Source organism: Chiloscyllium plagiosum, unplaced genomic scaffold (assembly GCF_037043375.1).
Source record: "Chiloscyllium plagiosum isolate Xiang-an unplaced genomic scaffold, Cpla_swu_hap1 HiC_scaffold_2, whole genome shotgun sequence".
NCBI classification, from domain to species: Eukaryota; Metazoa; Chordata; class Chondrichthyes; order Orectolobiformes; family Hemiscylliidae; genus Chiloscyllium; species Chiloscyllium plagiosum.
Genome location: NW_028270140.1, coordinates 97009138 through 97036757, shown reverse-complemented (window position 1 = coordinate 97036757; position 27620 = coordinate 97009138). Strand labels below are relative to the sequence as shown.

Sequence of the window (27620 nt, the reverse complement as noted above, 5' to 3'; positions counted from 1 at the left end):
TTTTCTGGATCACAGAATATGAGATGATCAAACCTCGCGCATAAGCCTTAATGGTCTCCCACATCGTCGACGGTTTACTGGCTGTACCTGAATTAATTTCCAAAAAGGTTTTGAATTCTTGAGAATACGCCAATGTCGGGGGCCTGTCCTATCGTCCCTAGTCTTAACTTCCATATATACTGCGGCACGGTCAGAGATTGCTATATTACCTATTTTGCAGAACAATATTGAATTCAAAAGGGTCGAGGGAACAAAAAACATATCAATTCTAATATGACACTTGTGTGGGTTAGAGTAGAAAGTAAAGTCTCTGCCCTGGGGGTGAAGGCGCCTCCACACATCTACTAGCCCTAGCTCCTTATTCAGATCTACCAATTGTCTGGATCTAAGAGATATACCCATAGTACTCTTGGGTATCCTATCTGTCTCTGAGTCCGTAATACAATTAAAATCTCCTCCTATGATTGTATGGCAGGCTCCAAAAGCCATCAACTTGGAGAATGCTTCCGTTATAAATTTGAAGAGGTGTGCCGGGAGGCAATAAAGATTCAAAATCCCATACTCCTCTCCATTTATTATGGCTTTGATCTGTATATACCGTCCAGATTCATCTTTAATCTGGCTTAAGATTTTGAAAGGAAGATTCTTCCGAATGAGAATGACTACTCCCCTACTTTTTGAACTAAAAGATGAGAAAAAGGCCTGGTCAAATCCACCCTGTTGTAATTTTAAGTGCTTTTTGTCAAGTAGATGTGTCTCCTGTAAGAGAGCTATATCAACCCTTTCTTTTTTGACGTTTGATAATATCTTCTTCCTTTTGATTTGTGAATTACTCCCCTTGACATCCCAGAATCACCACCTAAGCAAATAGCTAGCCATGATCGTCCAGGCAAGCCCAAGACCCCCCAGGAGGAAGAAGCCCACCAAAAACACCCTGAGTAAAGACCATGGAAAATTCACAAAAACAAAAATTCTTTCAGACATTTATACCAACACAATTAAAACTATTCCTAAGTAAAAAAAAATAAAACACATTTGAAAGGAGATTTTCCCCCTTGCTCCCAGGGGGCGTTACTACTTGTCAATAACACCCCCATAACCTCTCCTAACTAGTGCCCTGCCCTCAATCCAGACATTATAAAATGGAGTAGACAAATTCAAGTCTTCTCTAAAACCAAAGTTAAAAGTGTGTGACCCACCACCCCCCCAACACCAACAGTAAGGTGACAGAAGAAGAGAACCCCGCTCTAAAAAAAAGGTAGGGCAAAACAACCCCTCCCCCCCCCCCCCCCCCCCCCACACACACACACACACAAATCAAATAAGCCGCATGGCCTGTAAAAAAAGAAATCACATAGTGAATAACAAATAAGCCCCCTTTCCTGCCCCCCAGAAAAGGTAATGAACAAAGAAGGGATGGAAAAGGAAAGAAAGGGTAAACCGGGTGTGGGGGGAGTTGAAATAAAATCATTATCCATACTGTTTGAATCTTACAGTCTATTTAAGAGACTCCAAAAATTCTTTAGCCTTCGGTGATCCAAAGTTGTATATAGATCCTTCGTGGCTGAAGTGCAGCGTTGCTGGGTAACGCAAGGAATATTGTATATTTAGGTCTCTTAGGCGCTTCTTCATCTCATCGAATGCCCTCCTCTTGCGGACCATGGCTGGAGAAAAATCCTGGAATAACATAATCTTGGAACCCTTGTGCATCATGCCCTGGGGATCCTTCCCCAGGACTCCGGAGGCTTCCAGGAGCATCTGCTTCCCTTTATAAATTGGAGCCAGAACAGAACCGGACGGGGGCACTGGTCTGGCCCGGGCCTGAGTTTAGCAACCTGGTGGGCCCACTCCACTCACACCTGGCCTGGTCCAGACTCCAACTTTAATATTTGAGGGAGCCATTGCTCCAAAAAAACTGCGAGCTGGCCTTCCCCATCCTGTTCGGAAAGGCCAGCAACAGAATATTTTTTCGACGACCCTGACTATTGAGGTCGTTGATGTGCTCTTCCAAGGTCCGGACTTGCTGCTCGAGAGCCCAGACCTGGCCCATGGCCGACTCGGCAGCAGTTTCCAAGGTCGCGGCCTTCTGCTCTGCCCCTCTGACGCATTGTTCGAGTTTATCAATTTCTCGGTCACGCTTCTGCAGCATGACCGAGAACGACTCCCAGCTGGTCCTGGATTCTTCAATGAAGGCGTTGATCCTCTCCTGCAGCTTGTTGATCGCAGAGATTAGGCTCGCCTCTGCAGGTGAGTCCCCCGAGGCGGTAACGAACATCTCTGCTGCTGCTGGAGGGGGTGGGGGAGGGGTCCCTGCCTGTTGCGAATTTTGGGAATTTTTGCCCTTTGTCATTTTAAGAACAACACCAAACTGTTCAATTTTGATGTAAAATGACTAAGTATGCTGGGCAAAAGCTATTTTAAATGATTTAAAAGGTGTGGTGAAGGTGGGTGCCCAACTTTGCCCGAGTCTTAGGCAGAGCACTACAGACTCAGACTTGCTGGGTCGCGGCCATCTTGAATCTCCCGGGGTTAATTTTTAAGGTGTTTATATACCACTTCAAATGGAAGCATCCTTCTAAATATTTTCAGCAATGCTGAATATAGTCATCTACATATTTTACTTTGACCTTCCAGAATTTTAATATAGTAATAATAACATTAAAGTGAATGAGTTAAAAATTAATTTGAGCACAGGGGTTTTAATGTATGATTTGCTCTGTCTATTGAGCAATCTATGGAGGGTCCCCTCAGTTGAAAATAGTCCAGCACAATCCCCACTGCTAACTGGCTGTACACTAAACAGTAACCAAAGAGTGTCCAGGCTCTTAAAGGCAGTCTGTCCTCTTCGGGGAAAGTGGAATCAAAGAAGAATATCTGCTGAATATCACAGCTGTAACTGAACAGAAAGAATTGGAGTATCAGGACAAGAATGAACTCTTGGGCTGAGTCATGGGGGTCAACAGGGGGAGAGAAGGGAGAGAAAATTTATTTAAATGAGGGATCAGTAGCTTTTCAGGAATTAGAGAAGGGGACGATGGACTTTTTGCTTTAGAATCAGAGAGTCATAGAGACGTACAGCATGGAAACAGACTCGTCCATGCTGACTAAATATCTTAACCTAATGTATTCCCACTTGTCATCACTTGGCTCATATTTCTCCAAACTCTTTCTATTCATAAACCCATCCAAATACCTTTTAAATGTTGCAATTGTACCAGCCTCCTTCACTCTCTCTGGCAGCTCATTCCATACACACACCACCCTCTGTGTGGAAAAAGTTGCCCCTTAGGTCTCTTTTATATCTTTCCCCTCACCCTAAACCTATGCCCTCTAGTTCTGGACTCCACCACCCCAGGGAAAAGCCTTTGTCTATTTATCCTATCATGGTTTTACACACCTATAAGGTCACCTCACAGCCTCTGACGCTCCAGGGAAAACAGCCCCAGCCTATTCAGCCTCTCCCATAGCTCAAAACCCCCAAACCTGGCAACATCCTTGCAAGTCTTTTGCGAATCCTTTCAGGTTTCACAACATCCTTCCAACAGGAAGGAGACCAGAATTGCGCACAATATTCCAAAAGTGACCTAACCAACATCCTCTATAGCCACAACATGACCTCCAAACTCCTATGCTCAATACTCTAACCAACACGCATTTGGAAAGGCAAGGATAGAATAGGGATAGTCAACATGGTTTTGTGCATGGGAAATCATGTCTCACAAACTTGATTGAGTTTTTTGAAGAAATAAAGAGGATTGATGAAGGCAGAGCAATGACGTGATGTATATGGACTGCAGTAAGATATTTGACAAGGTTCCCCATGGGAGACTGGTCAGCAAAGTTAGATCTCATGGAATACAGGGAGAACTAGCCATTTGATACAGAACTGGCTCGAAGGTAGGAGACAGAGAGCGGTGGTAGAGAGTTGCTTTTCAGACAGGAGGCCTGTGATCAGTCGTGTACCACAATGATTGGTGCTGGGTCCTTTACTTTTTGTCATTTATATAAATGATTTGGATGTGAACATAGGAGGTACAGTTAATAAGTTTGTGGATGACACCAAAATTGGAGGTGTAGTAGACAGCGAAAAAGGTTATCTCAGATTACAACAGCATCTTGATCAGATGGGCGAATGGGCTGAGGAGTGGCACATGGAGTTTAATTTTGATTAATGCAAGGTGCTGCATTTAGGAAAAGCAAAGCAGAGCAGGACTTATACACTTAATGGTAAGGTACCAGGGAGTGTTGCTGAACAAAGAGACCTTGGACTGCAGGTTCATAGCTCCTTGAAAGTGGAGTCACAGGTAGATAGGAGAGTGAAGAAGGCGTTTAGTATACTTTCCTGAGTCACAGAGGCATACAGCACAGAAACAGACCCTTCAGTCCAACCAGTCTCTGCCGAACATAATCCCAAACTAAGCTTGTTCCTCTGCCTGCTTCCTGGCCCATATCCCTCCAAACATAGAACATAGAACAACACAGCGCAGAACAGACCCTTCGGCTCTCGATGTTGCGCCAACCTGTGAACTATTGTCAGCTTGCCCCACTACACTATCCCAAAATCATCCATGTGCTGATTTATGGATTGTTTAAATCTCCCTAATGTGGCTAGGTTGACTAAATTAGCGGGTCGGGCATTGCACGCCCTTACCACTCTCTGCGTAAAGAACCTGCCTCTGACATCTGTCTTAATTAAGTCTATCACCCCTCAATTTGAAGTTATGCCCTCTCGTATAAGCTGACATCATCATCCTAGGAAAAAGACTTTCACTGTCTACCCTATCTAATCCTTTGATCATCTTGTATGCCTCTATCAAATACCCCCTTAGCCTTCTTCTTTCCAATGAGAACAGACCCAAGTCTCTCAGCCTTTCCTCATAAGACCTTCCCTCCAGACCAGGCAACATCCTGGTAAACCTCCTCTGCACCTTTTCCAATGCTTCCTGTAATGGGGCGACCAGAACTGTACATAATATTCCAAGTGTGGCCGCATCAGCGTTTTATATAGTTGCAGCATGATATTGCGGTTCCGGAACTCAATTCCTCTACCAATGAAACCTAACACACCGTATGCCTTCTGAACAGCACTATCCACCTGGGTGGCAACTTTCAGAGATCTATACACATGGACTTCAAGATCCCTCTGCACATCCACACTACCAAGAATCTTTCCACTGACTCAGTACTCTGCCTTTCTGTTATTCTTCCCAAAGTGCATCACCTCACATTTAGCTGCATTGAACTTCATTTGCCACCTCTCAGCCCAATTCTGAAGTTTATCCAAGTCCCCCTGCAACCTGTAATATTCTTCCAAACTGTCCACTACTCTACCGACTTTAGTGTCATTTGCAAATTTACTAATCCATCCACCTGTGCCTGCGTCTAAGTCATTTATAAAAATGGCAAAAAGCAGTGGTCCCAAAACAGATTCTTATGGCACACCACTAGTAACGGGACTCCAGTTTGAATATTTTCCATCGACCACCACTTGCTGCCTTCTATCAGAAAGCCTGTTTCTAATCCAAACTGCTAAATCACCCTCAATTCCATGCCTCTGCATTTTCTCCATCAGCCTACCTTGTGGAACCTTATCAAAGGCTTTACTGAAGTCCATGTATACCACGCCAACTGCCATACCCTCATCAACATGCTTGGTCACCTTCTCAAAAAACTCAATGAGTTTTGTGAGACACGACCTACCCTTGACGAAACCGTGTTGACTATCTGAAATCAAATTGTTGCTTGCGAGATGATTATAAATTTTATCTCTTATAATCCTTTCCAAAACCTTTCCTACAACAGAAGTAAGGCTCACTGGTCTATAATTACCTGGGTCATCTCTGCTGCCCTTCTTGAACAAGGGCACAACATTTGCAATCCTCCAGTCCTCAGGTACTAAACCTGTCGACAGTGACGACTCAAATATCAAAGCCAAAGGCTCTGCTATCTCCTCCCTAGCTTCCCAGAGAATCCTCGGATAAATCCCATCCAGCCCAGGGGACTTGTCTACTTTCACTCCTTTTAGAATTGATAACACCTGTGCGTAACTAACCTTGATCCTATATAGTCTAATATCTCGTACCTCATTCTTCTCCTCTACAATATTTTCCTTTTCCTGAGTGAACACCGATGAGAAATGATCATTTAGCACCTCTCCGATTTCCACAGGGTCCACACTCAACTTCCCACTTCTGTCTTTGACTGGCCCTATTCCTACCCTAATCATCCTTTTATTCCTCACATACCTATAGAAAGCTTTAGGGTTCTCCTTTAATCTATTTGCTAAAGACTGCTCATGTCCCCTCTTTGCTCTTCTTAACTCTCTCTTTAAATCCTTCCTAGCTGATCTGTAACTCTCCATCGCCTCATCTGTACCATTTTGCCTCATCAACACAAGGCTCCTCCTTCTTCTTAACAAGTGATACCATTTCTGTAGTAAACCACGGTTCCCTTACCTTATCACTTCCTCCCTGCCTGACAGGGACATACCTATCAAGGACATGCAATCTTCCTTAAACCAGCTCCACATTTCGATTGTCCCCATCCCCTGCATTTTGCTACCCCTTTCTATGCATCCAAATTCTTGCCTAATCACATTATAATTGCCCTTGCCCCATCGATAACTCTTGACCTATGGCATGTACCTATCCCTTTCCATCGCTAAACTAAACGTAACTGAATTATGGTCACTCTCTCCAAAGTGCTCACCTACAACTAAATCAATCACCCCTGGCCTGGTTCATTACCAAGCACCAGGTCCAGTGTGGCCTCCCCTCTTGTCGGCCTTTCGACATACTGTGTCAGGAAACCCTCCTGTACACATTGAACAAAAACTGATCCATCCGACATACTAGAGCTATAACATTTTCAGTCAATGTTGGGGAAGTTAAAGTCCCCCATAATGACCACCCTGTTCCTTTCACTCCTACTCAGAATAATTTTGCTAATCCTCTCTTCCACCTCCCTGGAACCCTGTGGAGGCCTATAAAAAACACCAAGCAGTGTGACCTCTCCTCCCCTTTTTCTAACCTCAGCCCACACTACCTCAGTAGACGAGTCCTCATCAAAAGTTCTCTCAGCCACCGTTATACTATCCTTGATTAACAAGACCACGCCTCCCCCTCTTTTACTGCCTTGCCTGTTTTTAATGAAAGATCTAAACCCTGGAACCTGCAACATCCATTCCTCACCCTGCTCTATCCATGTCTCTGAAATGGCTACAACATCAAAGTCCCAGGTACGTATCCATGCTGCAAGCTCACCTACCTTATTTCGGATACTTCTGGCATTGAAGTAGACACACTTCAAACCAGTTTGCTGTCTGCCAGCACATTTCTGTGACCCTGAATTCCTGTCCCTGTCCTTCCGACTCTCATCCTCCTGTGTACTGCAGGTTCCCATCCCCCTGCTGAGCTAGTTTAAACCCATCCGAATAGCACCAGCAAATTTCCCACCCAGGATAATAGTACCCCTCTGGTTCAAGTGAAACCCTCCCTTCTGCACCAAGCTTGCAGCCACGTGTTCAGGTGATATCTCTCCCTATTCCTTGCCTCGCTATTACATGGCATGAGTAACTAACCAGAGATAACAACTCTGTTTGTTCTAGCTCTCAGCTTCCACCCGAGCTCCCTGAATTCCTGCCTTACATCCCTATCCCTCTTTCTACCTATGTCATACGTACCCACATGGACAACGGCTTGAGGCTGGTCGCCCTCACCCTTCAGGACCCCAAAGAACCTTTCTTATTCATGTATCTATGCAAATGCCTTTTAAATGTTGTAATTGGACCCGCATCCACCATTTTCTAAGGAAGTTCATTCCGTATGTGAACCACCCTCTGTGTAAAAAATTTGTCTCTTTTGTCTTTTTAAAATCTCTCTCCTCTCATCTTAAATATGTGCCCACCAGTTTTGAAATTCCCCCATCCTCGGGAAAAGACAACTACCATTAACTCTATCTACACTTCTCATTATTTTATAAACCTCTATCAGATTGCCTCTCAACCTCCTATGCTCCAATGAAAAAAGTCCCAGTCTGTCCAGACTTCCTTTATAAATCAAACCTTCCATACCCAACAACATCCTGGGAAATCTCTTCTGAACCCTTTCCGGCTTTATAATATCTTCCCTTTAACTGGGCAACCAGTATTCCAGAAAAGGCCTCACCAATGTCCTGTACAATGTCAACACGACTTCCCAACTCCTACACTCCAAGGACTGAGTAAAATTAGCATGCCAAATGCCTTTTTAACCACCCTGTCTATATGCACCTGAACCCATAGTCCCTTTGTTCTTCACCACTACTCAGGGCCCTACCATTCATTGTATAAGCCTGAGCCTTGTTTTTTGTACCAAAATGCAATACCTCACAGTTATTCAGATTGACCTCCATCTTCCATTTTTCAGCCTGTTGACCCATTTGATCAAGATCCCTTTGTAATCTTAGAAAACCTTCTTCACTAGCTAGCATGCCACTAATTTTGTGTCATCCGCAAACTGACTAACCATATCTTCTATATTCTCATCCAAATCATTTATGCAAATGACAAACAAAAGGGGACCCATAACCCAATTCCTGTGGAATACTGCTGGTGACAGGCCTCCAGTCAGAAAAGCTATCCTGTATCACCACTTCGTGTCGCCTGCCATTAAGCCAATTATGTATCCAATTGACAAGCTCACCTTGAATCCCATGTGACCTAACTTTACTAATTAGTATACCATGCAGAACCTTGTCAAAGGCTTTACTAAAATCCAAATAAACAATGTCTAATGCGCTGCAATCAAAAGTCTTTTTGGTAACTTGCTCAAAAAACTCAATCAAGTTTGTAAGACATGATTTTCCTAGCATAAAACCTTGCTGACTGACTATTCCTAATCAATTTTTGCCTCTCCAAATGTCCATATATCCTATCTTTTTAATCACCTCCAACAACTTACTCACAATCGAGGTCAGAATCACAGGTATATAGTTCCCTGGTTTCTCTTTACAATCTTTCTTAAGCAATGGCACGGTGGCTCAGTGATTAGTACTGCTGCCTCACAGCGCCAGTTTCGATTCTAGCCTCGGGTGACTGTCTGTGTGGAATCTGTGCATTCTCCCTGTGTCTGCGTGGGTTTCCTCCGGGTGCTCCAGTTTCCTCCCACAATCCAAAGATGTGAAAGTTAGGTGAATTGGCCATGCTGAATTGCCCATAGTGTTCAGGGATGTGTAGATTATGTGCATTAGTCAAGAGTAAATGTAGAGGTAGGGGTATGGGTGGGTTACTCTTCAGTGGGTCAACGTGGACTTGTTGGGTCAAATGATCTGTTTCCACACTGCAGGGATTCTGAGATATTAGCCACCCTCCAATCATTAGGCACCTCACCTGTAGTTATAGATGATGTACATATTTCTGTAAGAGGTCTTGCAATTTCCTCCCTTATTTCCCACAACATTCTGGAATACATTAGATTAGATCCCGAAGATTTATCCATCCTTTTATTCTCTAAGACCTCCCAAACCTTCTCTTCTGTGAACTGTTTTGAAATAAATATTATTTCTCTGCATTCTCTTCGCTCCATTTCTTTCTCCACAAAAACTGATGTGAAATATTCATTTTAGTATCTCTTCTATCTCCTTGGGTTCAGCACAATGATGATCTCCTTGATCCTACTTCTCTCCAGTTACCTTCTTGCTCTTAATGTATTTGTAGAATCCCTTGGATTATGCTTAACCTTATCTGCCAATACTATCTCATGTCCCCTCTTTGCTTTTCTGATTTCTTTCTTAAGTGTGCCCTATACACTTTATTTGATTAAGAGATTCAGTTGAGCCAAGTTCTATTTATCTAAAATAAGGCTCTCTTTCATTCTTGACTAGAACCTCAATAACTTTATTTATTCATTGTTCCTTCATCTTAGCAGCCTTACTCTTCCTCTAACATGAACATAATGCCACTGAACTCTTGTCATCACCTTTTTGAATGCCTCCCATTTGTCAGATGTCCTTTTACCTGTGATCAGTCTACTCCAATCAATTTTTGAAAGTTCTTGTCTCATACCATCAAAATTTGCTTTACTCCAATTAAAACTTTAATTTTTATAGATGGCTTATCCTTTTCCATAACCATTTTGAAACTAATAGAATTATGATCACTAGACCCAAAGTATTCCCCCACTTTTACTTCAGTTATCTGACATGCATTATTGCCCAAATGTAGGTCTAGTTTTGATCCTTCTCTGGTAAAGAGCACCCACATATCGATAAAGAAATTTGTCTCGAATACATTTGACAACGTCTTCACCATCCAAACCTTTAACACTATGGTAGCTCCAGCCTATGTTTGGAAAATTAACATCCCCATTATTACAACCTTATTATGCTGACATGTATCTGAGATCTCCCAACATAACTGTTTCTCAATTTCCCTCTTACTTTTGAGGGGCCAATAGTACAATCTCATCAAAGTGATATTTCTTTTCTTAGTTGTAATTTCTACCCATATATTTTAACTAGATGACTTTTCAGAAATATCTTCTCCGGTTATAGCAGTAATGTATTCTTTAATTAAAAACAACACTCCCCCTCCTTTCTTGCCTCCTTTCCTATCCTTCCCATAGAATCTAAAATCCAGAACATTGAGATGCCAGTCTTATTCATCTCTCAACCAAGTTCCTGTAATAGCTATGACATCCCAATCCCATGTTCTTAAAAATGCCCTGAGTTAATCAGCCTTCCTGTAAGACCCCTTGCATTGAAATAAAAGCAATTTAGTTCTTCAGAGTTACTGCATACTCTGGCTCTCTTGTCTTTCTTGTCTAATTGATGCGCTCTCTTCACATTCAGAACCTTCCCGATCCATCCTTTTATTTATACTGCCACTTAGAATTCCTCCACTCCCCTCATCAGTATAAAGTCTCCTTTAATAGAACAAGCAAATCACACTGTTAAAATATTGGTCCCTTTCCAGTTCAGGTTACCTATTGCTTTTGAACAGGTCTTTTCTATCCCAAAAGGTATCTTAATTGTCCAAAAACCTGAATCCCTGAACAATAAACCAGCTCTTCAGCCATTGAGTTATCTTCTTTATCTTTTAGTTCCCTCCCTTGTTTGAGTTTGGGATTGGGAGTAAACCAGAAATTACTATTTTTAAGGTTCTACTTTTTTAACCTTCTACCTAACCACTTAAATTCACTATGTATTGCTTTCATCTTTTCCCTAAAAATGTCATTCCTACCGATGTGTACAATAATTTCTGGTCTCTCAATCTCAACTTTAACAATATGTTTGAAACATTTAGAGATGTCCTTAAACCTAGCACCAGGGAAGCAACAAACCGTGTTAAATTTATGCTCACTGCCACAGAATTTCCTTCTATGCCTCTGGCAGGACAATCCCCTATAGCAATAATTCTATTAAATTTTGTCAAAACTGCTTAACAAAAGAATCATTCCAAGTATCTAATAATTGACTACCCCTTCCATTTTCCTCGGAGAGACTATCCCCTTCAACAGTTCCAAAAATTGAATATCTATTTAATAGAGGATTCGCCAGTGGAGACTTTTTAACTATCTTCTTAGCTTTTCTGACAGTCACCCAACTATCTGACTGATCCTGCTGTGTAACAACTTTCCTAAATCTACTAACCATTTCACTCTGTATTTCATATATGGTCTTAATAACATTAAGCCTAAAAGACAACTTATATATAAAATAAACTACCTTTCATTACCTACAGAAAAAAATGTTGAAATGGAAAAAAATGCTATATATATATCAAACATATAAAAATGATTAAAATCAACAACTTTGCTGATTAACTGAATTAAATAAAGACTCCTCTTCAATAACTTTCTCGAATAAAACATTCTTCTCCACAGCTGGCCACGTGCAGGATTCTCCAGACCAAAACCAACTCTTTATTTTAAAGAAAGCTGTTCAGTTTTTCAAAGTAAAACTTTTGCAATGTTAAAAATACTTTTAAAACACACATATGGTCTTTTTTAGCTCCGAATTTAGAATAAGAATAACCTCAGCCATTCACCACAGGCCTTGACAAGCTTGTTTAAAGAAAAAGTCCGTTAGAAAAAGTCCATCTTTGTTTGGTTTGTTATTTTCACACATTAATGACACAAAATGAATGAAATCTTATATTACTGAAATATAATAACTATAAAACCTGTAAAAAAACTATATCTTTAACTAAGCTTGCAATCCCAGAAGCAACTGCAAGATCCATGCTGCCTGCAGGGGAAATCTCACTCTTCAACTTTTAATTTTATGCTTTCAGATAGTCAGGGCCACTCACCTCCTGATCTCATTGTGGCCTTGGTCCAAATGTGGACCAATAGGTTGAATTCCAGAGGTGACGTGAGACTGCCAGTCCTTGACATCAAGACAGAATTACTGTATCATCAAGGAACCCTTGCATAATGAAGTTAATGGGAAGGAGGAGGAAAACTCTCCACTGGTTTCATATCTAGCACAAAGTAAGATGGCTGTGGTTGTTGGAAGTCAATCATTTCAATCCCAGAAAATGGGTGAGGCAGGAGTTTCTTAGTATCGGTTCCTTGGCCCAACCATCTTTAGCTGCTTCATCATTCATGTTCAATTCAGCATAAGGTCAGAAATGAGGATGGATGCTGACAATGGCACAACGTTCAGCAGCATTTGCAACTCTTTGATGTTGAAGCAGTCCATCTCCACTTTGTAATATGACCTGGACAATATCCAGGTTTGGCCTCAGAAGTAGCAAGTAACATTCACGCCACGCAAATGACAGGCAACAACCATCTCCAACAAGAGAAAATCTAATCTTCTGCCCTTGATATTTAATGGCATCACTATCACTAACCCACTCACTATCAAACATTTGCAGAGGTTACCATTGGTCAGAATGTAAATCAGACTAGCTAGAAGAGCAGGTGACCAGAAGAGCAGGTCAAAGGCCAGGAATTCCACAGCAAATAACTCATCTCCAGACTCTCTAAAACCTGTCCATATCTATAAGCACACGTCAGAACTGTGATGGAACACACCCCACTCGCCTGGATTAATGCATTTCCAACAACTTAAGATAGTGTACATCATCCAGGAAAAAGCAGCCCACAGATTGGCACCCTATTCACTGCCGTAAACATTCCCTCCTTTCACCATTGATGCAGCAACACACCAGGGATCCTTTGATGGCACACTCCAAAGCCATGACCTTTACAACCTAGAAAGACAAAGGCAGCCAGAATATGGGAAAACCACCACCTGCAAATTTCCCTTCAAGCCTTTCCACCCGTTCTTTACCTTTTTTTCCCCCTCTTTCCTCCCCTCTCTCTGCCTCAGACACCTGGACTCAGCCCCCTACCCCTGGCCTTTGAAATGGGGTCAACAGTCCGAAGCAGGGGCACCAGCACCCAGCAGCCCGGTGCGAAGCGGGGCAGTGGCCCAGTGTGGAGCATAATGGCCCAGTGGAGAGTATAGCGGCAGTGACTCATTGCGGAGCATAGTGGCAGCAGCCCAGTGCAGACCATAGTGGCAGTGGCCCAATGCGGACCATAGTGGCAGTGGCCCAGTGGAGAGTATAGCAGCAGAAACCCAGTGCGGAGCATAATGGCAGTGGCCCAGTGGAGAGTATAGCAGCAGAAACCCAGTGTGGAGCATAATGGCCGTGACCCAGTGCGGAGTGTAGTGGCAGTGACCCAATGCGAAGCGTAGTGGCAGTGACCCAGTGCGGAGTGTAGTGGCAGTGACCTAGTGCGGAGCACAGTGGCAGTGACCTAGTGCGGAGCATAGTGGCAGCGGCCCAGTGCCGAACATAGTGGCAGTGACCCAGTGCGGAGTGTAGTGGCAGTGACCCAGTGTGGAGAATAGTGGCAGTGGCCTAGTGTGGAGTATAGTGGTAGTGACTCAGTGGAGAGTGGAAGTCAGCAGCCCAGTGAGGAGCATAGTGGCAGTGGCCCAGTGGAGAGTGTAGCAGTAGTGACCCAGTGTGGAGCGTAATGGCAGTGACCCAGTGGGGAGCATAGTGGCAGTGGCAATGGTCCAGTGTAGTGCGTGACAGGAGCCAGCGTTCAGACCATGTGGAGGATCCCTGCACAGGCCTGCTGCAACGAATCCTCAAGAACTTTGCTTCTTTCTTTCCTGACCTATGATTACATTGTGTACATCTGCAATATAGCATTTTTTTTCCATTTCCCTGTTCTGTAACTAAAGATTGTGCCTAAGTACTGTCTACCTAAGATGATGCCATATGTTGGTGACATTGTTACACTGTAACTAATATTGTAACTGAGGAAGGTGTACCTAGGCACCTTTGTACATAAGATGGCGCTGTAAGTGGCAAGTTATAAACTTTTCATTGTACTCATTTGAGTACATGTGACTAAAGTAAATTCAAATTAAAATTCAAAATCAAATGCATGTAAATCCTATCACCCAGAATCACTTCCAACCTACCCTTCAGTGATGTCAGGCTCACCCGTCTTTAGTTCCCTGGCTTTTCCTTATCACTTTTCTTAAATAATGGCACCACATTAGCTACCCTTCAGTCTTCTGGCACCTCACCTGCGGCTGTCGATGAAGCAAATATCTCAACAAGGGCCCCAGTAATCTCTTCCCTAGCTTCGCACAAAGATCTGGTTTATGAATATCAGTGTAAGCAAACCTCAGCTGCCATAAGTAAGGTCCATTTCTTCTAGATGTACTGTAATTAGCAGTAAATGTAGAAGCAGAAAAAGCAGAACAGACTATTGTCAGTGTGAATTCACTGGCATTTCAGAAAATTGGATGATCAAATGAACTTCCCACATACAACAGGTGAAAATATTCTTCTCAATGTGAACAAGCTTGCACCAGTTCAAACATTTTAAGTTTTGTCCCAAAGTGAAGGTATCATAAAATGTGACAGAAAAAAATTGTACACCAAAAGTAGTTTGTGTTTTCCATAAAGGTGATACTTATAAGTTCTTAAGTGTAATTTCTAGATAACAGGAAGGGGTAGTGGCAACAAGAGTAAAGGTCAAAGAAACTTGTTAATTTCATACAACAATAGAAATTGCTGGAGAAACTCAGCAGTCCTGGCAGTACCTGTGGAGAGAAAGCAGAGTTAGCATTTCGAGTTCAGTAACCCTTAGGAAGGGTCTGCAGAAGGGTCATTGTAACAAAATGTTAATTCTGCTTTCTCACCACAGGTGCAATCAGACCTGCTGAGCTTCCCCAGTAATTTGTTTTGATTCCAGATTTCCAGCATATAGTCCATTTCACTGTTTAATAAAACCAGATAATCAGATTCTTATATTTTGTTTAACCGTTGCACCATTGTGATTACACTAACTATCAAAATTCATAGCTGTGAGAAGGGCAAACAATATATGTCAAGTTCTGTTTTCGTCAGAATGCCACATGAATTAAACTCACAGGCTCATAAAAGTCATCCTGATTCAGAAGGATACAAGTGCTAAAAGTCCTGAAAATCCTACACTTCTTTCTGATATTCTTTCTGAAATGGGAATATGCTTTCCCCAAAGCTACCTCGATTCTGTTTCAGTTGGGAATCTAGCTTTCTAATTTCTAATAATAGGAGAAAGTGAGGTCTGCAGATGCTGGAGATCAAAGTTGAAACTTTATTGCTGGAACAGCACAGCAGGTCAGGCAGCATCTAGGGAACAGGAGATTCGACGTTTCGGGCACAGGCCCTTCCTGAAGAAGGGCCTGTGCCCGAAACGTCGAATCTCCTGTTCCCTAGATGCTGCCTGACCTGCTGTGCTGTTCCAGCAATAAAATTTCTAATAATACCCTACGTATGACATACTGACCTTCAGGTGGATGGGCTCCATCAGAGCAATTTGGAAGGCCAAGAAAGCCAAGGACCCAAAGACAGATGGATTAATTGCTTGTTTCTTCCAATATTAAGGGAGACCCTTATAAATGGTGTCATAGAGGATTTGGCTGAACCGCAGCAATTCAACCTCCTACCCATAAAGAGCTGCTTTCCGGACAACCATTAATGTCTCAAATTGATATGTGATTCCAGGCACTACCACTCCCTTACAAGTGTATACATTTGTAAGTTACTTAATTTTTTGAACTCCATTTCTTAAATACAATGCAGTCAAGACATATTTTTCTGATTTCGAAGAACAAGGTGACATTATAGAGGTTTATAAAATCGTGAAGGGCATGGATAGGATGAATAGCCAAGGTCTTTTCCTCAGGGTAGGTGAGTCCAAAACTAGAGGGCACAGGTTTTAGATGAGAGGGGAAGGATTTAAAAAGGACCTATGGGGCGGCTTTTTCATCAGAGGTTGGTGTGTGTATGAAATGAGCTGCCAGAGGAAGTAGTGGAGGGCAGGTACAATTACAACATTTAAAAGATATCTGGAAAGGTGCATGGATAGGAAGGGTTCAGAGGATGTGGGCCAAATACTGACACATGGGACTAGATCTGTTTAGCATATCTGCTTGGCATGGACAAGCTGGAGTGAAGGATCTGTTTCTATGGTGAATAACTCGATGACTATATAATTGAAGTGGGATTTTAATATGCCATCATGTGCCAAATAATTTTCTTTCAATACACAGTAGCACAACTGTGGGTAAAGGGAAAATAGCTGAGGACAAAGTGAAAGATGCTATTATAGTAGACTTGACAATCAATACCCCTGCCTAACCTGGCACAGTAATCATCAAGGCCCAAATAATATTATTTTGTTATTCATTCACTAGATGCGGGTACTGCTAGCTGGGCTAGATTTGTTGCCCATTCGTAATCCCTTGAGAAGATGGTGGTGAGCTGCCTTCTCGAATCACTGCAGTCCAAGTGCTGTAGGTCGATTCACAATGCCATTACAAAGGAAGTTCCAGGATTTTGAGCCAGTGACAGTGAAGAAAAATAATATGTTTGAGAATGGAGACTGGTTAGAGGAAACTTGCAAGTGGTGGTGTTCCCATGTATCTGACACCCTTGTTATTCTGGGTGGTAGCAGTTTTGGATTTAGAAGGCGCGAAGGAGCCTTGGAGAATTTTTGCACCTTGTAGATGGTAAACACTGCTACTACTGAATGTAAGTGTGAAAGGAGTAAATGTTTGTGGATGTACTGCCAATCAAGCTGGCTGCTTTGTCCTAGACGAAGTCAAATGTCTTCACTATTATTGGAGCTGCACTCAGCCAGGCAAGTGGGGAGTATTCCATCACACTTCTGACTTGTCCTTTATTGATGATTAATAGGCTTTGAGAAGGTGAGTTACTTACAGCAGGATTTCTTGCTCTGAACTACTCTTGTATGCACTGTATTTATATGGTTAGTCCAGTTCAGTTTCTGAGCAATGATAACCCCAACAAAGTTGATACTGGAGGATTCAGAGAATGTCAAAGGGCTAGAGATTCTCTCTTGCTGGAGATAGTCATTGTCTGGAACTTATGTGGCATTATAGTCACTTGTCATTTTTCAATCCAAGCCTGGATATTGACCAGGTCTTGCTGTGTTTGGACATGCACTGCCTCAGTACCTGAGATGAAATAAATGGCTGAACGTTGTGCATTGTCAGTGAACACCTTATGATGGAGGGAAAGACATTGATGAAACAACTGAAGATGGGAGGGCCTAGAACACAACCTTGATAAATTCCTGCACAGATGTTCTCGAACTGCGATAGTTGTGCAACAACCAGTATTGTAGTCGCATCGGAAGAGCTTGGCTAAGGACACAGCACATTCTGGAACACACATCTTATGTACTATTGACAGAATGGTGCAATATCTTGTGTTTCCAGCTGTTTCTTGATATCGTGTGGAGCAAATTGAAATAGCCTAAGAATGGTGACGCTGGAGACCTCTGGAGTTAGCCAAGATGGATGATCCAATCGACATTTCTAGCTGTAGATTGTTACAAATGCTTTAGCGTCTTCCACTGATGGGTTGGACTCTCCCCTCTTTGATTCTATGGTTTTTTTGTGGAATGTCCACATCCAGCAAGTTGTTTAATTGTCTACCGCCCTTTGGGTTTAGATGTGGCAGGACTGCAGAGCTTAGCTGTCAGTTGGTTGAGAGATCACTTAACCCTGTCAAACACTTTCTGCTTAAGCTTTTGGGAGGCAAGTACTCTTGTGTTGTAGCTTCACCAGGTTGACACCTGCCTTATGGGTAAACCTGGTGCTGTAACTAGCCTGGTCTCCTGCACTCCTCTTTGAACCAGGGTTGGTCCCCTGGCTCGGTGGTAATGAACTCGGATTTCACCAGTTTCCTCATTTCCCCTCCCCCCAGCCTGTCTCAGTCAAATCCATCAAATTCAGCACCGCCTTCCTAACCTGCAATCTTCTTCCCGACCTCTCCGCCCCACCCCAGTCTGACCTATCACCCTCACCTTGACCTCTTTCCACCTATCACATTTCCGACGCCCCTCCCCCAAGTCCCTCCTCCCTATCTTTTATCTTAGCCTGCTGGACCAACTTTCCTCATTCCTAAAGAAGGGCTAATGCCCGAAACGTCGATTCTCCTGTTCCCTAGATGCTGCCTGACCTGCTGCGCTTTTCCAGCAACACATTTCCATCTCTGATCTCCAGCATCTGCAGACCTCACTTTCTCCTCGGTGGTAATGGTAGAGTATGATGTATGCTGCACCATGAGGCTGTGGATTAGTTGCAGAATATTTAGCTGAATAACCAATACAATTAAAGTATCAGTTGAAATAAGTAATAATGCAACTGTACAGTGCTCTGGTTGGACTGCATCCTCTCTGCTACACTTATTTCTGGTTACTGAGACATATGCTCATAAGGTATGTACAAAACCTTACCTATTCAGCAATTATTCTTTTAATGTTAAACTGATTAATGGTGAATTTGAAATCAATTCTTCATATCCTTGCTAATAACGTAACAATGTAACAGTGCACCATTCGTTTCTTAAGTTGCTAAGTGGCAGTAAGCATTTAAACAAATCTGTGCTCCAAAGAAATTTTATTTCTCGTGGCACCTTAAGCAAAAATACATCTCATAAGATTATACATTATTAATATCAGGATGATGATTCCTCATTATTAATGTCAAAATCCAATGAGGGACACACTTTAGAGTCATGCAGTATGCAAACATTCCTTTCGGTCCAACTAGTGGAGCCATTAGGTAGACAGGTTGTGAAGAAGGTATTTGTTATGCCTGCCTTTATTGGTCAGTGCATTAAGTATAGGAGTTGGTATGTCAAGTTGCAGCTGTACAGGGCATTGGTTAGGCCACGCTTGGAATACTGCATCCAATTCTGGTCTCCCTGCTGTAGGAAGAATGTTGTAAAACATGAAAGGGTTCAGAAAATATTTACAAGGATGTTACCAGGGTTGGACGGTTTGAGCGATATGAAAAGCTGAATAGGCCAGGGCTATTTTCCCTGGAGCCTCAGAGGCTGAGGGGTGACCTTATAGAGGTTTATGGTAGAGGTAATTCCTGGATAGCACGTGTTTTGGCAGCGCAATTTGGCTATAATATCGCTGAAGAATTAGGGAAAGGTATTTTGGAGAACCCTTACCTCTGTTGGCAATAGCGCAATTCCAGCAGGGATCAGTTTGCGTGCTTCGTTTTGCACATGTGCTGATGTACACACTGAAATCTCCAGTCTATTTTGCACATACACCGATACCAGCTGCTAACAGAGCAGCCTTCTGTGAGAGCCACTGTACCAAGAGCAGCTTTCTTACGTTTTTTAACTTTACTGTGCTAAATTTACTTTAGTTTTGTTCATAAATATGATTTCAACCTTCATTCAGGCTGTGCTATACTTTGTGTTAGATGTTTGGGTGATTTTTGAGCGATTATGAATGATATTTTTTGCTGGTCTGTCCCTAACCCCACTTTTCCCATAGGCCCCATTATTTCTACTAAGCGACTTTCAATTAAGCAAGACCTTGCTGGAACACAACGACAACATTACAGAAATGGATAGGGTGAATAGCCAAGTCTTTTCCCCAAGACTAGAGGGCATAGGTTTAATGTGAGACAAGAAAGATTTAAAAGGGACCTAAGGGGCAACTTTCTCACGCAGAGAATGGTGCATGTATGGAATGAGCTGCCAAAGGAAGTGGTGGAGGCTGGTACAATTGCAACATTTAAAAGTCATCTGAATGGGTATATGAACAGGAAGGGTTTAGAGGGATATGGGCCAAATAATGAGATTAATCAATGATAACTGGTCTGCATGGACGAGTTGGACCGAAGTGTCTGTTTTAGTGCTGCACAACTCCATGACTCTAGTCCATGCCAACCATGTTCCCCAACTAAACTAGTCCCATTTGCCTGCATATGGCCGATATTTATCCAAACCTTTTAAATGTTGTAACTGTACCTGTGTTCACCACTTCCTCTGACAGTACATTCCACACACAAAACACTTTCTGATTTTTTTTTTCAAAAGTTGTCCCTCATGTCCTTTGTAAAACTTTCTCCTCTCACTTTAAAAATATGCCACCTAGTTTTGAACTCCCCATCCTTGGGAAAATATCTTGCTATTCTATGTCCTCATGTTTTTGTAAACCTCTATAAGGTCACCCCTCAACCTCCTACGTTTGAGTGAAATAAATCCCAATTTATTCAGCCTACTTTTATAATTCAAACCCTCTATTTCCAGCAACATCCTGGTAAATCTTCTCTGAACCCTTCAATTTAATAATATCCTCCTGCAGCAACAACCAGGAGTGTAACTAAATTAGCATGTATAATGAGCCCATCGGCACAGTTTCAAAATATTTTGGATAATTGTAATAAGCAATTGAAGACATTAAATGAAATGAAACCAGCAGAGGATCAAGGTCAAGTTTAGACAATGAAAGCTGACCACGTAGTTAGGATAGTGAGGGCTAAATTGGATAATGGACACAGGGACCAGCATGTGCAATTAACCTGTATTCGACGATTGCAGTGTAGGAAGTTGATTGCTGCATGCAACTGGTGCTATGTACACTGTTCATTGATTGCATGAGTCAGCAAGGGGCCTATTAGCATAATTGCCTAGTGTTATTTAAAGCCACTCTGCTGCTCGTAAAGAGGAATTAATTTGCGGCTGTTGAATATGAGTATATTTTCAAGTGTGCTATGAAAGATTCAACAAAACCTGTCTGTGGTAAAGAGCTAGCATTGAGATTTTTGATGTTGCACTGGAGATTTTGGAAGAACTAAAGTAAAGAGAAGATGATGGAGGAATTGTTGATATATATTCAAGAGACAGTGGGAAGACATAGCAAAAGAATGCCAACTAGGAAAATGTGAGTGCAACGTAGAAGGAAGCAGAATGATCCATGTGAGTCAGCAAGGTCAGAGTTTATCATCAAATATCATTTTACCAGATATACTATTGGTATCACCCACTAATAAATTCACAACATCTCCATTGCCCATCTATTGAAAACCTTTATCAATTGGAACTGAGCTCTCCCATTCAAATGCTTTAACTGATCATCTCAAACCAGACATCACGTTTTGTACACATTTCACTATTCAACCATGCAGATCACAACACCAAAATATATCACTTGCATCATGAAGCTCAAGAAAATATGAAGTCAATACAATAAATAATAAGTCACATTCCTATTGGACAAAGTACATGGAATCATAGAGATGTACAGCAACTCCTCCAGGTCGACCAGATAATCTAAATTAATCAAGTCCCATTTACCAGCATTTGGCTCATCTCCCTCGAAAGCCTTCCTATTTATATACCCATCCAGATGCCTTTTAAATGCTGTAATTGTACCAGCCTTCACCACTTCCTCTGGCAGCTCATTCCATACACAAACTGCTAGCGTGAAAATGTTGCCCCTTAAGTCCCTTCAAATCTTTCTTGTCTCACCTTAAATCTATGCTCTCTAGATTTGGACTCTCCACCCTGGGGTAAAGACCTTAGCTATTCACCCTGTCTATGCCACTCATGATTTTATAAACCTCTATATATAACTTCTAAGGTCACTCCTTAGCCTCTGATGCGCCAGGGAAAATAGCCCCAGGCTATTCAGGCTCTCCCTACAACTCAAACCTTCCAACGCAGGCAACATCCTTGTAAATCACTTCTGAACCATTTCAAGTTTCACATCCTTCATTTAGCAGGGAGACCAGAATTAGACGCAGTATTCCAAACATGGCCTAACCAATGTCCTGTACAGCTATAACATGACATACTGACTCCTATACTCAATGCATTGACCAATAAAGGCAAGCATACCAAGTGCCTTCTTCACTATCCTGTCTACCTGCAAATTCCTTTCAAGGAACAATGAACCTGCACTCCAAAGTCTCTTTGTTCAGCAAAATGCCCCAGGACCTTACCATTACGTGTAAAAGTCCTGCTCTGATTTGCCTTTCCAAAATGCAGCATCTCACATTTATCTAAATTAAACTCCATCTGCCACTTCCTGGCCCATCTGCCCGTCTGATCAAGGTTCTGTTGTACATTGAGGTAAGGCACTTCGCTGTCCACTACACCATTTAATTCTATAAACTGAATCTACACAGATGTATAAGCAAATAATATGGTTTTAAACTCAATTATCCAAGTTCTAGACTATTTGATCACTCTTTCCATCATGTTCTTTTGTTTTTTTCAATGCCCAATCTAATGCACACCTAATAATAACGTATAGATGGGTAACACTTCACAATTGGTTTCAGACAGTTTTGACTTACAGTGAACAGGTATTTTTCATGTTTGAAATCAATTAGCCATGAGATATACCTGGTAAGTGCTTTGGGAAGCAAGTCAGGGGTACAACTAGACACCAGGCCAGTATCCAGCACAGAAGAAACCCGATCCACCAAGCACCAAGCCATCGAGGGTCATCTGGCATCAAAGGAACTCTAAAAATTAAATTCAAGCTCTTATCATCAAAACTTCATGATAATGTCACAATTTTACATTATAAGAGCATAAGAACATAAGAAATATGAGCAGGAGTCAGCCATCTGGCCCATCAAGCCTGCTCCACCATCAATAAGATCATGGCTGATCATTTTGTGGACTCAGCCCCACTTACCATAACCCTTAATTCCTTTAATGTTCAAAAATCCATCTATCTTTGCCTTAAAAACATTCAGCAAGGTAGCCTCAACTGCTTCACTGGGTAGGGAATTCCACAGATTCACAACTCTTTGGGTGAAGAACCTCCTCCTCAACTCCTAAATCTGCTCCCCCTTATTGTGAGGCTATGGACCCTAATTCTAGTTTCACCCACCAGTAGAAACAATGTCCTTGCTTCTATCTCACCTATTTCTTTCATGATTTTATGTGTTCCTATAAGATCCCCACTTGATTATTCTAAATTGCAATGAATACAGAGCCAGTCTACTCAATCTCTCCTCATAAGGCAACCCTCTCAATTCCAGAATCAACCTCATGAACCTCCTCTGCACCCCCTCCAGTAAGAGTACATCTTTTTTCAAGTAAGGAGACCAAAACACAGTACTCCAGGTGTGGCCTCACCCGTACCCTATACAGCTGCATGATAACCTTTCTACTTTAAATCCCATCTCTCTAGCAATGAAGGGCAATATTCCATTTGCCTTCTTAATTACCTGCTGCACCTGCAAGCCAACCTTTTGTGATTCATGCACTGGACACCTAGGTCCCTCTGTGCAGCAATTTATTGCAATTTTTCATTTAAATAATAGTCCATTTTGTTAGTATTACAACCAATGATGACCACACATTTACCAACATTGTACTCCATCTACCAGATCCTTGCCCACTCACTTAACCGATCTATATCCCTCTTCAGACTTCCAGTGTCCTCTGCATACTTTGCTCTACCACTCATTTTAATGTTATATGTGAACTTTGACATTCTATACTTGATCCCCAACTCAAAATCATCAATGTAAATTTTAAACAATTGTGGTCCCAACACTGATCTCTGACGCACACCACTAGCCACTGATTGCCAAACTGAAAAAAAAACACCCAATTATCCCCACTCTTTGCATTCTGTAAGTTTACCAATCCTCTTTCCTTGCTAATACATTACCTATAACACTGTGCACTTTTATCTTATACAGCAGCCTTTTGTGCAGTCCCTTCTCAGATGTGTGATGATGTTGCTCCTTTAACAAGGTTATGCTGTCCTTAGCATTTTTTTCAGAGAATCGTAAAAGCTGCGATTCTGAAAAGTCTAGGTCTGAAGGATTTTAGATACTGCCTCAGGGAAAAGGCTTTCAAGTTAAATAAAACACTTGCACAATGAAAGTCGAGTGGCCAGTTCTCCCAGCTCATCTTTTCTCTGGTTTGGTTTGGTTTTAGCAAGTCAGTCAGTTTTGAGGTTGCTGGTCCAAGAAACAGCTACATGGAAGAAGATGTTCCATGCTGCCATCTCTCTCGCTCCTGTAAAACCCTGTGTTTGATTTTACCTTTCGTATCAAGGAGTGTTTATGGGATTGTTGCAAACATTTTAACAGCATCATTAAATTGGGATAATCGGTTGGGTTTTAAGATAGATTAAGTTATTTTATACTCTGTTCTCTTTCATTTGTAAATAAATTTTGTTTTGTTTAAAACTAAGTGGTTTGACCAGCTGCATCCTGGAATATCAACTTTACACCTGCTTAAAACAGCTAGCAAAGTTAGGATCCAGATTACTTTTTTGAAATGTTTTGAGGAAGTCTGGCCTGGTCCATAACAGATGCGTTCTGGAATTCCAGATACACTACATCCACTGGTTCGCCGCTTTCCACCACACTAGTAATGTCCTCAAAGAATTCCAGAATCTATGCTGCGTTTGCCCGATGGGACAATTTCTTTCAAGATGTCTTGCTTTTTCTTCCTTGATGGTAGATTCAAGCATTTTCCCCACTATAGCAGTTAAGCTAACGGGTCTGTAGTTATCTGCCTGTTGTCTACCTTTTCTCTTCAACAGTGGTGTCATATTTTATGTTTTCCAATCTGCCAGAACTGCCTAGAAACCACCAAATGTTGGTAAATTAACAAGAGCATATTTGCTATTTTCCCCATCATCTCTTTTAGTACCCTGGGATGCAGTCCATCAGGCCCAGGAGGGACTTGTCTACCTTTAGGTCCATTAGCTTGCCCAGCACTTACTCTTTTGTGATAATGAGCGTTTCTCGGTCCTCACCTGACATAGTCTCCTTGTTCTCAATTATTGGCTTGTTATTTGTGTCTACCACTGTGAAGATCGATACAAAATACCTGTTCAATGCCTCGGCCATTTCCTCATTTCCCATTATTAAATCCCCATTCTCATCTCTGAAGGATCAATGTTTACCATAACCACTCTTTCTCCTTTTATATATTTGTGGAAACTTTTGCTGTCTGTTTTTGTATTCTGAGCTTGTTTACTCTCATAAACCATCTTACTTTTCTTCATAGCTTTTTATTGTACATGGATTTCTGTTGACTTTTAAATATTTAAACAATCCCCTAGTTTCCCACTAATCTTTGCCACTTTGTATGCATTTGCTTTCAATTTGATACCGCACTTTATTTTCTTAGTTATCTATGGCTGATTATCCCTTTTCCTACATTCCTTTCTTTTCACTGGTATATAATTTTGCTGAGCACTCTGAAAAATCACTTTGAAAGTCCTCCACTGTTCCTCAATTGTCTCACCATATAGTCTTTGCTCCAGTCTACCTTAGCCAACTTCTCCATCAGCTCATTGTAGTCTCCTTTGTTTAAGCACAAAACACTGGTTTTGGATTTTACCTTCTTACCTTTCCATCAACTATACTGTGATCGCTCCTTCTCAGAGGATCCCTAACTATGAGATCATCAGTTATTCCTGCCTCATTATACCTGAGCAAACTTGAGGTAGCTTGCTCCCTCAGAGGTTCCATTACATACTGTTCGAGGAAACTATCGCAGATACATTCTATGAGCTCCTCCTCAAAACTGCCTTGACGGACTTGGTTAGACTCATCAATATGTAAGATTAAGAACTTCTATGATAACTGCCATATCATTTTTACATGCATCAGTTATTTCTTTGTTTATTGCCTGCCCCATCATGATATTATTTGGTGGCCTATAGATTATGCCTATCAGTGACCTCCTCTTACTATTTCTAATTTCCACCCACATTAATTCAACCTTTTTCTCCACAGAATCTATACCATCTCTCACTACCACCCTGATGCCATCCTTAAATGTCAGAGCTAAACTATCTCCCTTTCCTTCTTGTCTGTCCTTTCAAATAGTCTGATGCCCCTGAATAATCAATTCCCACCCTGCAACCATGTCTCTGTAATGGCCACTAAATCACACTCGTTCATGATGATTTATATAGAAGTGCATGAAATAAAAACTACGCAATTTAATGTTCAGTATTAGTTCATTTTGAACAATTCTGTTTGCTTTCTTTCTCTTGTTCTGATGAGGGATTTCATTCCAGAATTTTGCAAGGTGACACAGTCCATGCTACCGGGCTGATAAACAACCTCTGAGACTCCGCCTCAATCAAATTGGTGTTGTGTCTCAAGTCTCAGTCACTGGGAGTGATAGTCACTTCTGAGTCTCCAAAAAAAAATTGACACTGACTTAAACATAAGTTCAGGGTCTTGCCTGGCTCTGGCTGGCAGGCCCCAGTGAGAGGAGCAAGTTCATCAGGGTAGAAGTTGAGTGAAGATACAAGGAGGTAGATAGCATCTGTTGGCCATAAGGGACCTGAACAAGAGCCACAAAGTTCCCAAGTTTTACTTGGTGGTCTGGACACTAGGCCTGGGTGCCTGCTGCACTGGGTACAAGACCATTGGGAAGAGGCATTTCATTTGCTAGTTGTTAACCCATGAAGAAATGGCCCAGCCAATGTTCCCTTCTATAGTGGGTGAAAAACCAATAGTGGCTGTTAGGCCCCAGACTTCATGTTTTTTCTTAATGACAGTGGTTAATATTTCATTATAATTGTATTTTCAATGTTACTTACAATTTACACCCTGGAAGCTAAAGGTATCTTTAGAAAAATAAAGAATAGTATCATCAAAAGAACATCCAAGTTTGGATTGAAATATTAACTATTATGCTTGTAGAGAGTAGTATGTTGTAGTTTCAGAGAGGAGTGGTGGTTGAAGATATGATCAGAAAAAGAGGACGGAAACAACAGTTTTTTCTTGTACTGGAGATTCCAAAGTAGGAATTAGTAGACCCCTGTCTTTGGACAGACAAGAGCTATTTCAGGACTGTAATAACTAAAACTGATAAGATACGTAGTACAATTCATTTCATTTAGTAATAATTTCTTTTCTTTTGTGTTTCTACTGATATATAAAGTTACAATTCGAGATTTTAATCTTTTCAACACAGAATCTTCATAAGGCTATTTTAAAGGTATGGCATGTATTATAAGGGAAATAATATGAAAGGGTTAATCTGAATAATCAGTTTAGTTTGGACACTCTTAGGGTTAATTTGAATAATCAGCTTAGTTTGGACACTCTTAGGCAATTCATGTAGACATTAATGGAAGATGTTACCTCATGGAGACTCATGTGTCTTACCTGCCTCCTGTTTATAACAGCTAATGTGTCAATCTTTGTGATTTTTATAAATGACTTGGATGAGCAAGTGGAAGGGTGTGTTAGTAAGTTTGCCGATGACAAGATGATCGATGCAGTTGTGGTTAGTGTTGAGGGCTCTCATAGGTTGCAACAGGGCATTGGCAGAACTG

At 41.7% G+C, this 27620-nt stretch overlaps 1 protein-coding gene across 1 annotated transcript in view; it reads right to left on the bottom strand.

Moving 5' to 3' along the window:
• LOC122559862 (solute carrier organic anion transporter family member 4C1-like) overlaps positions 1-27620 on the bottom strand; it is a 175808-nt gene that overhangs the window by 72333 nt on the left and 75855 nt on the right. The window contains exon 5 of the mRNA XM_043709986.2: positions 22688-22809. Coding sequence (XP_043565921.2) covers positions 22688-22809 — 122 coding nt within the window. The remainder of the gene's footprint in view (positions 1-22687; positions 22810-27620) is intronic.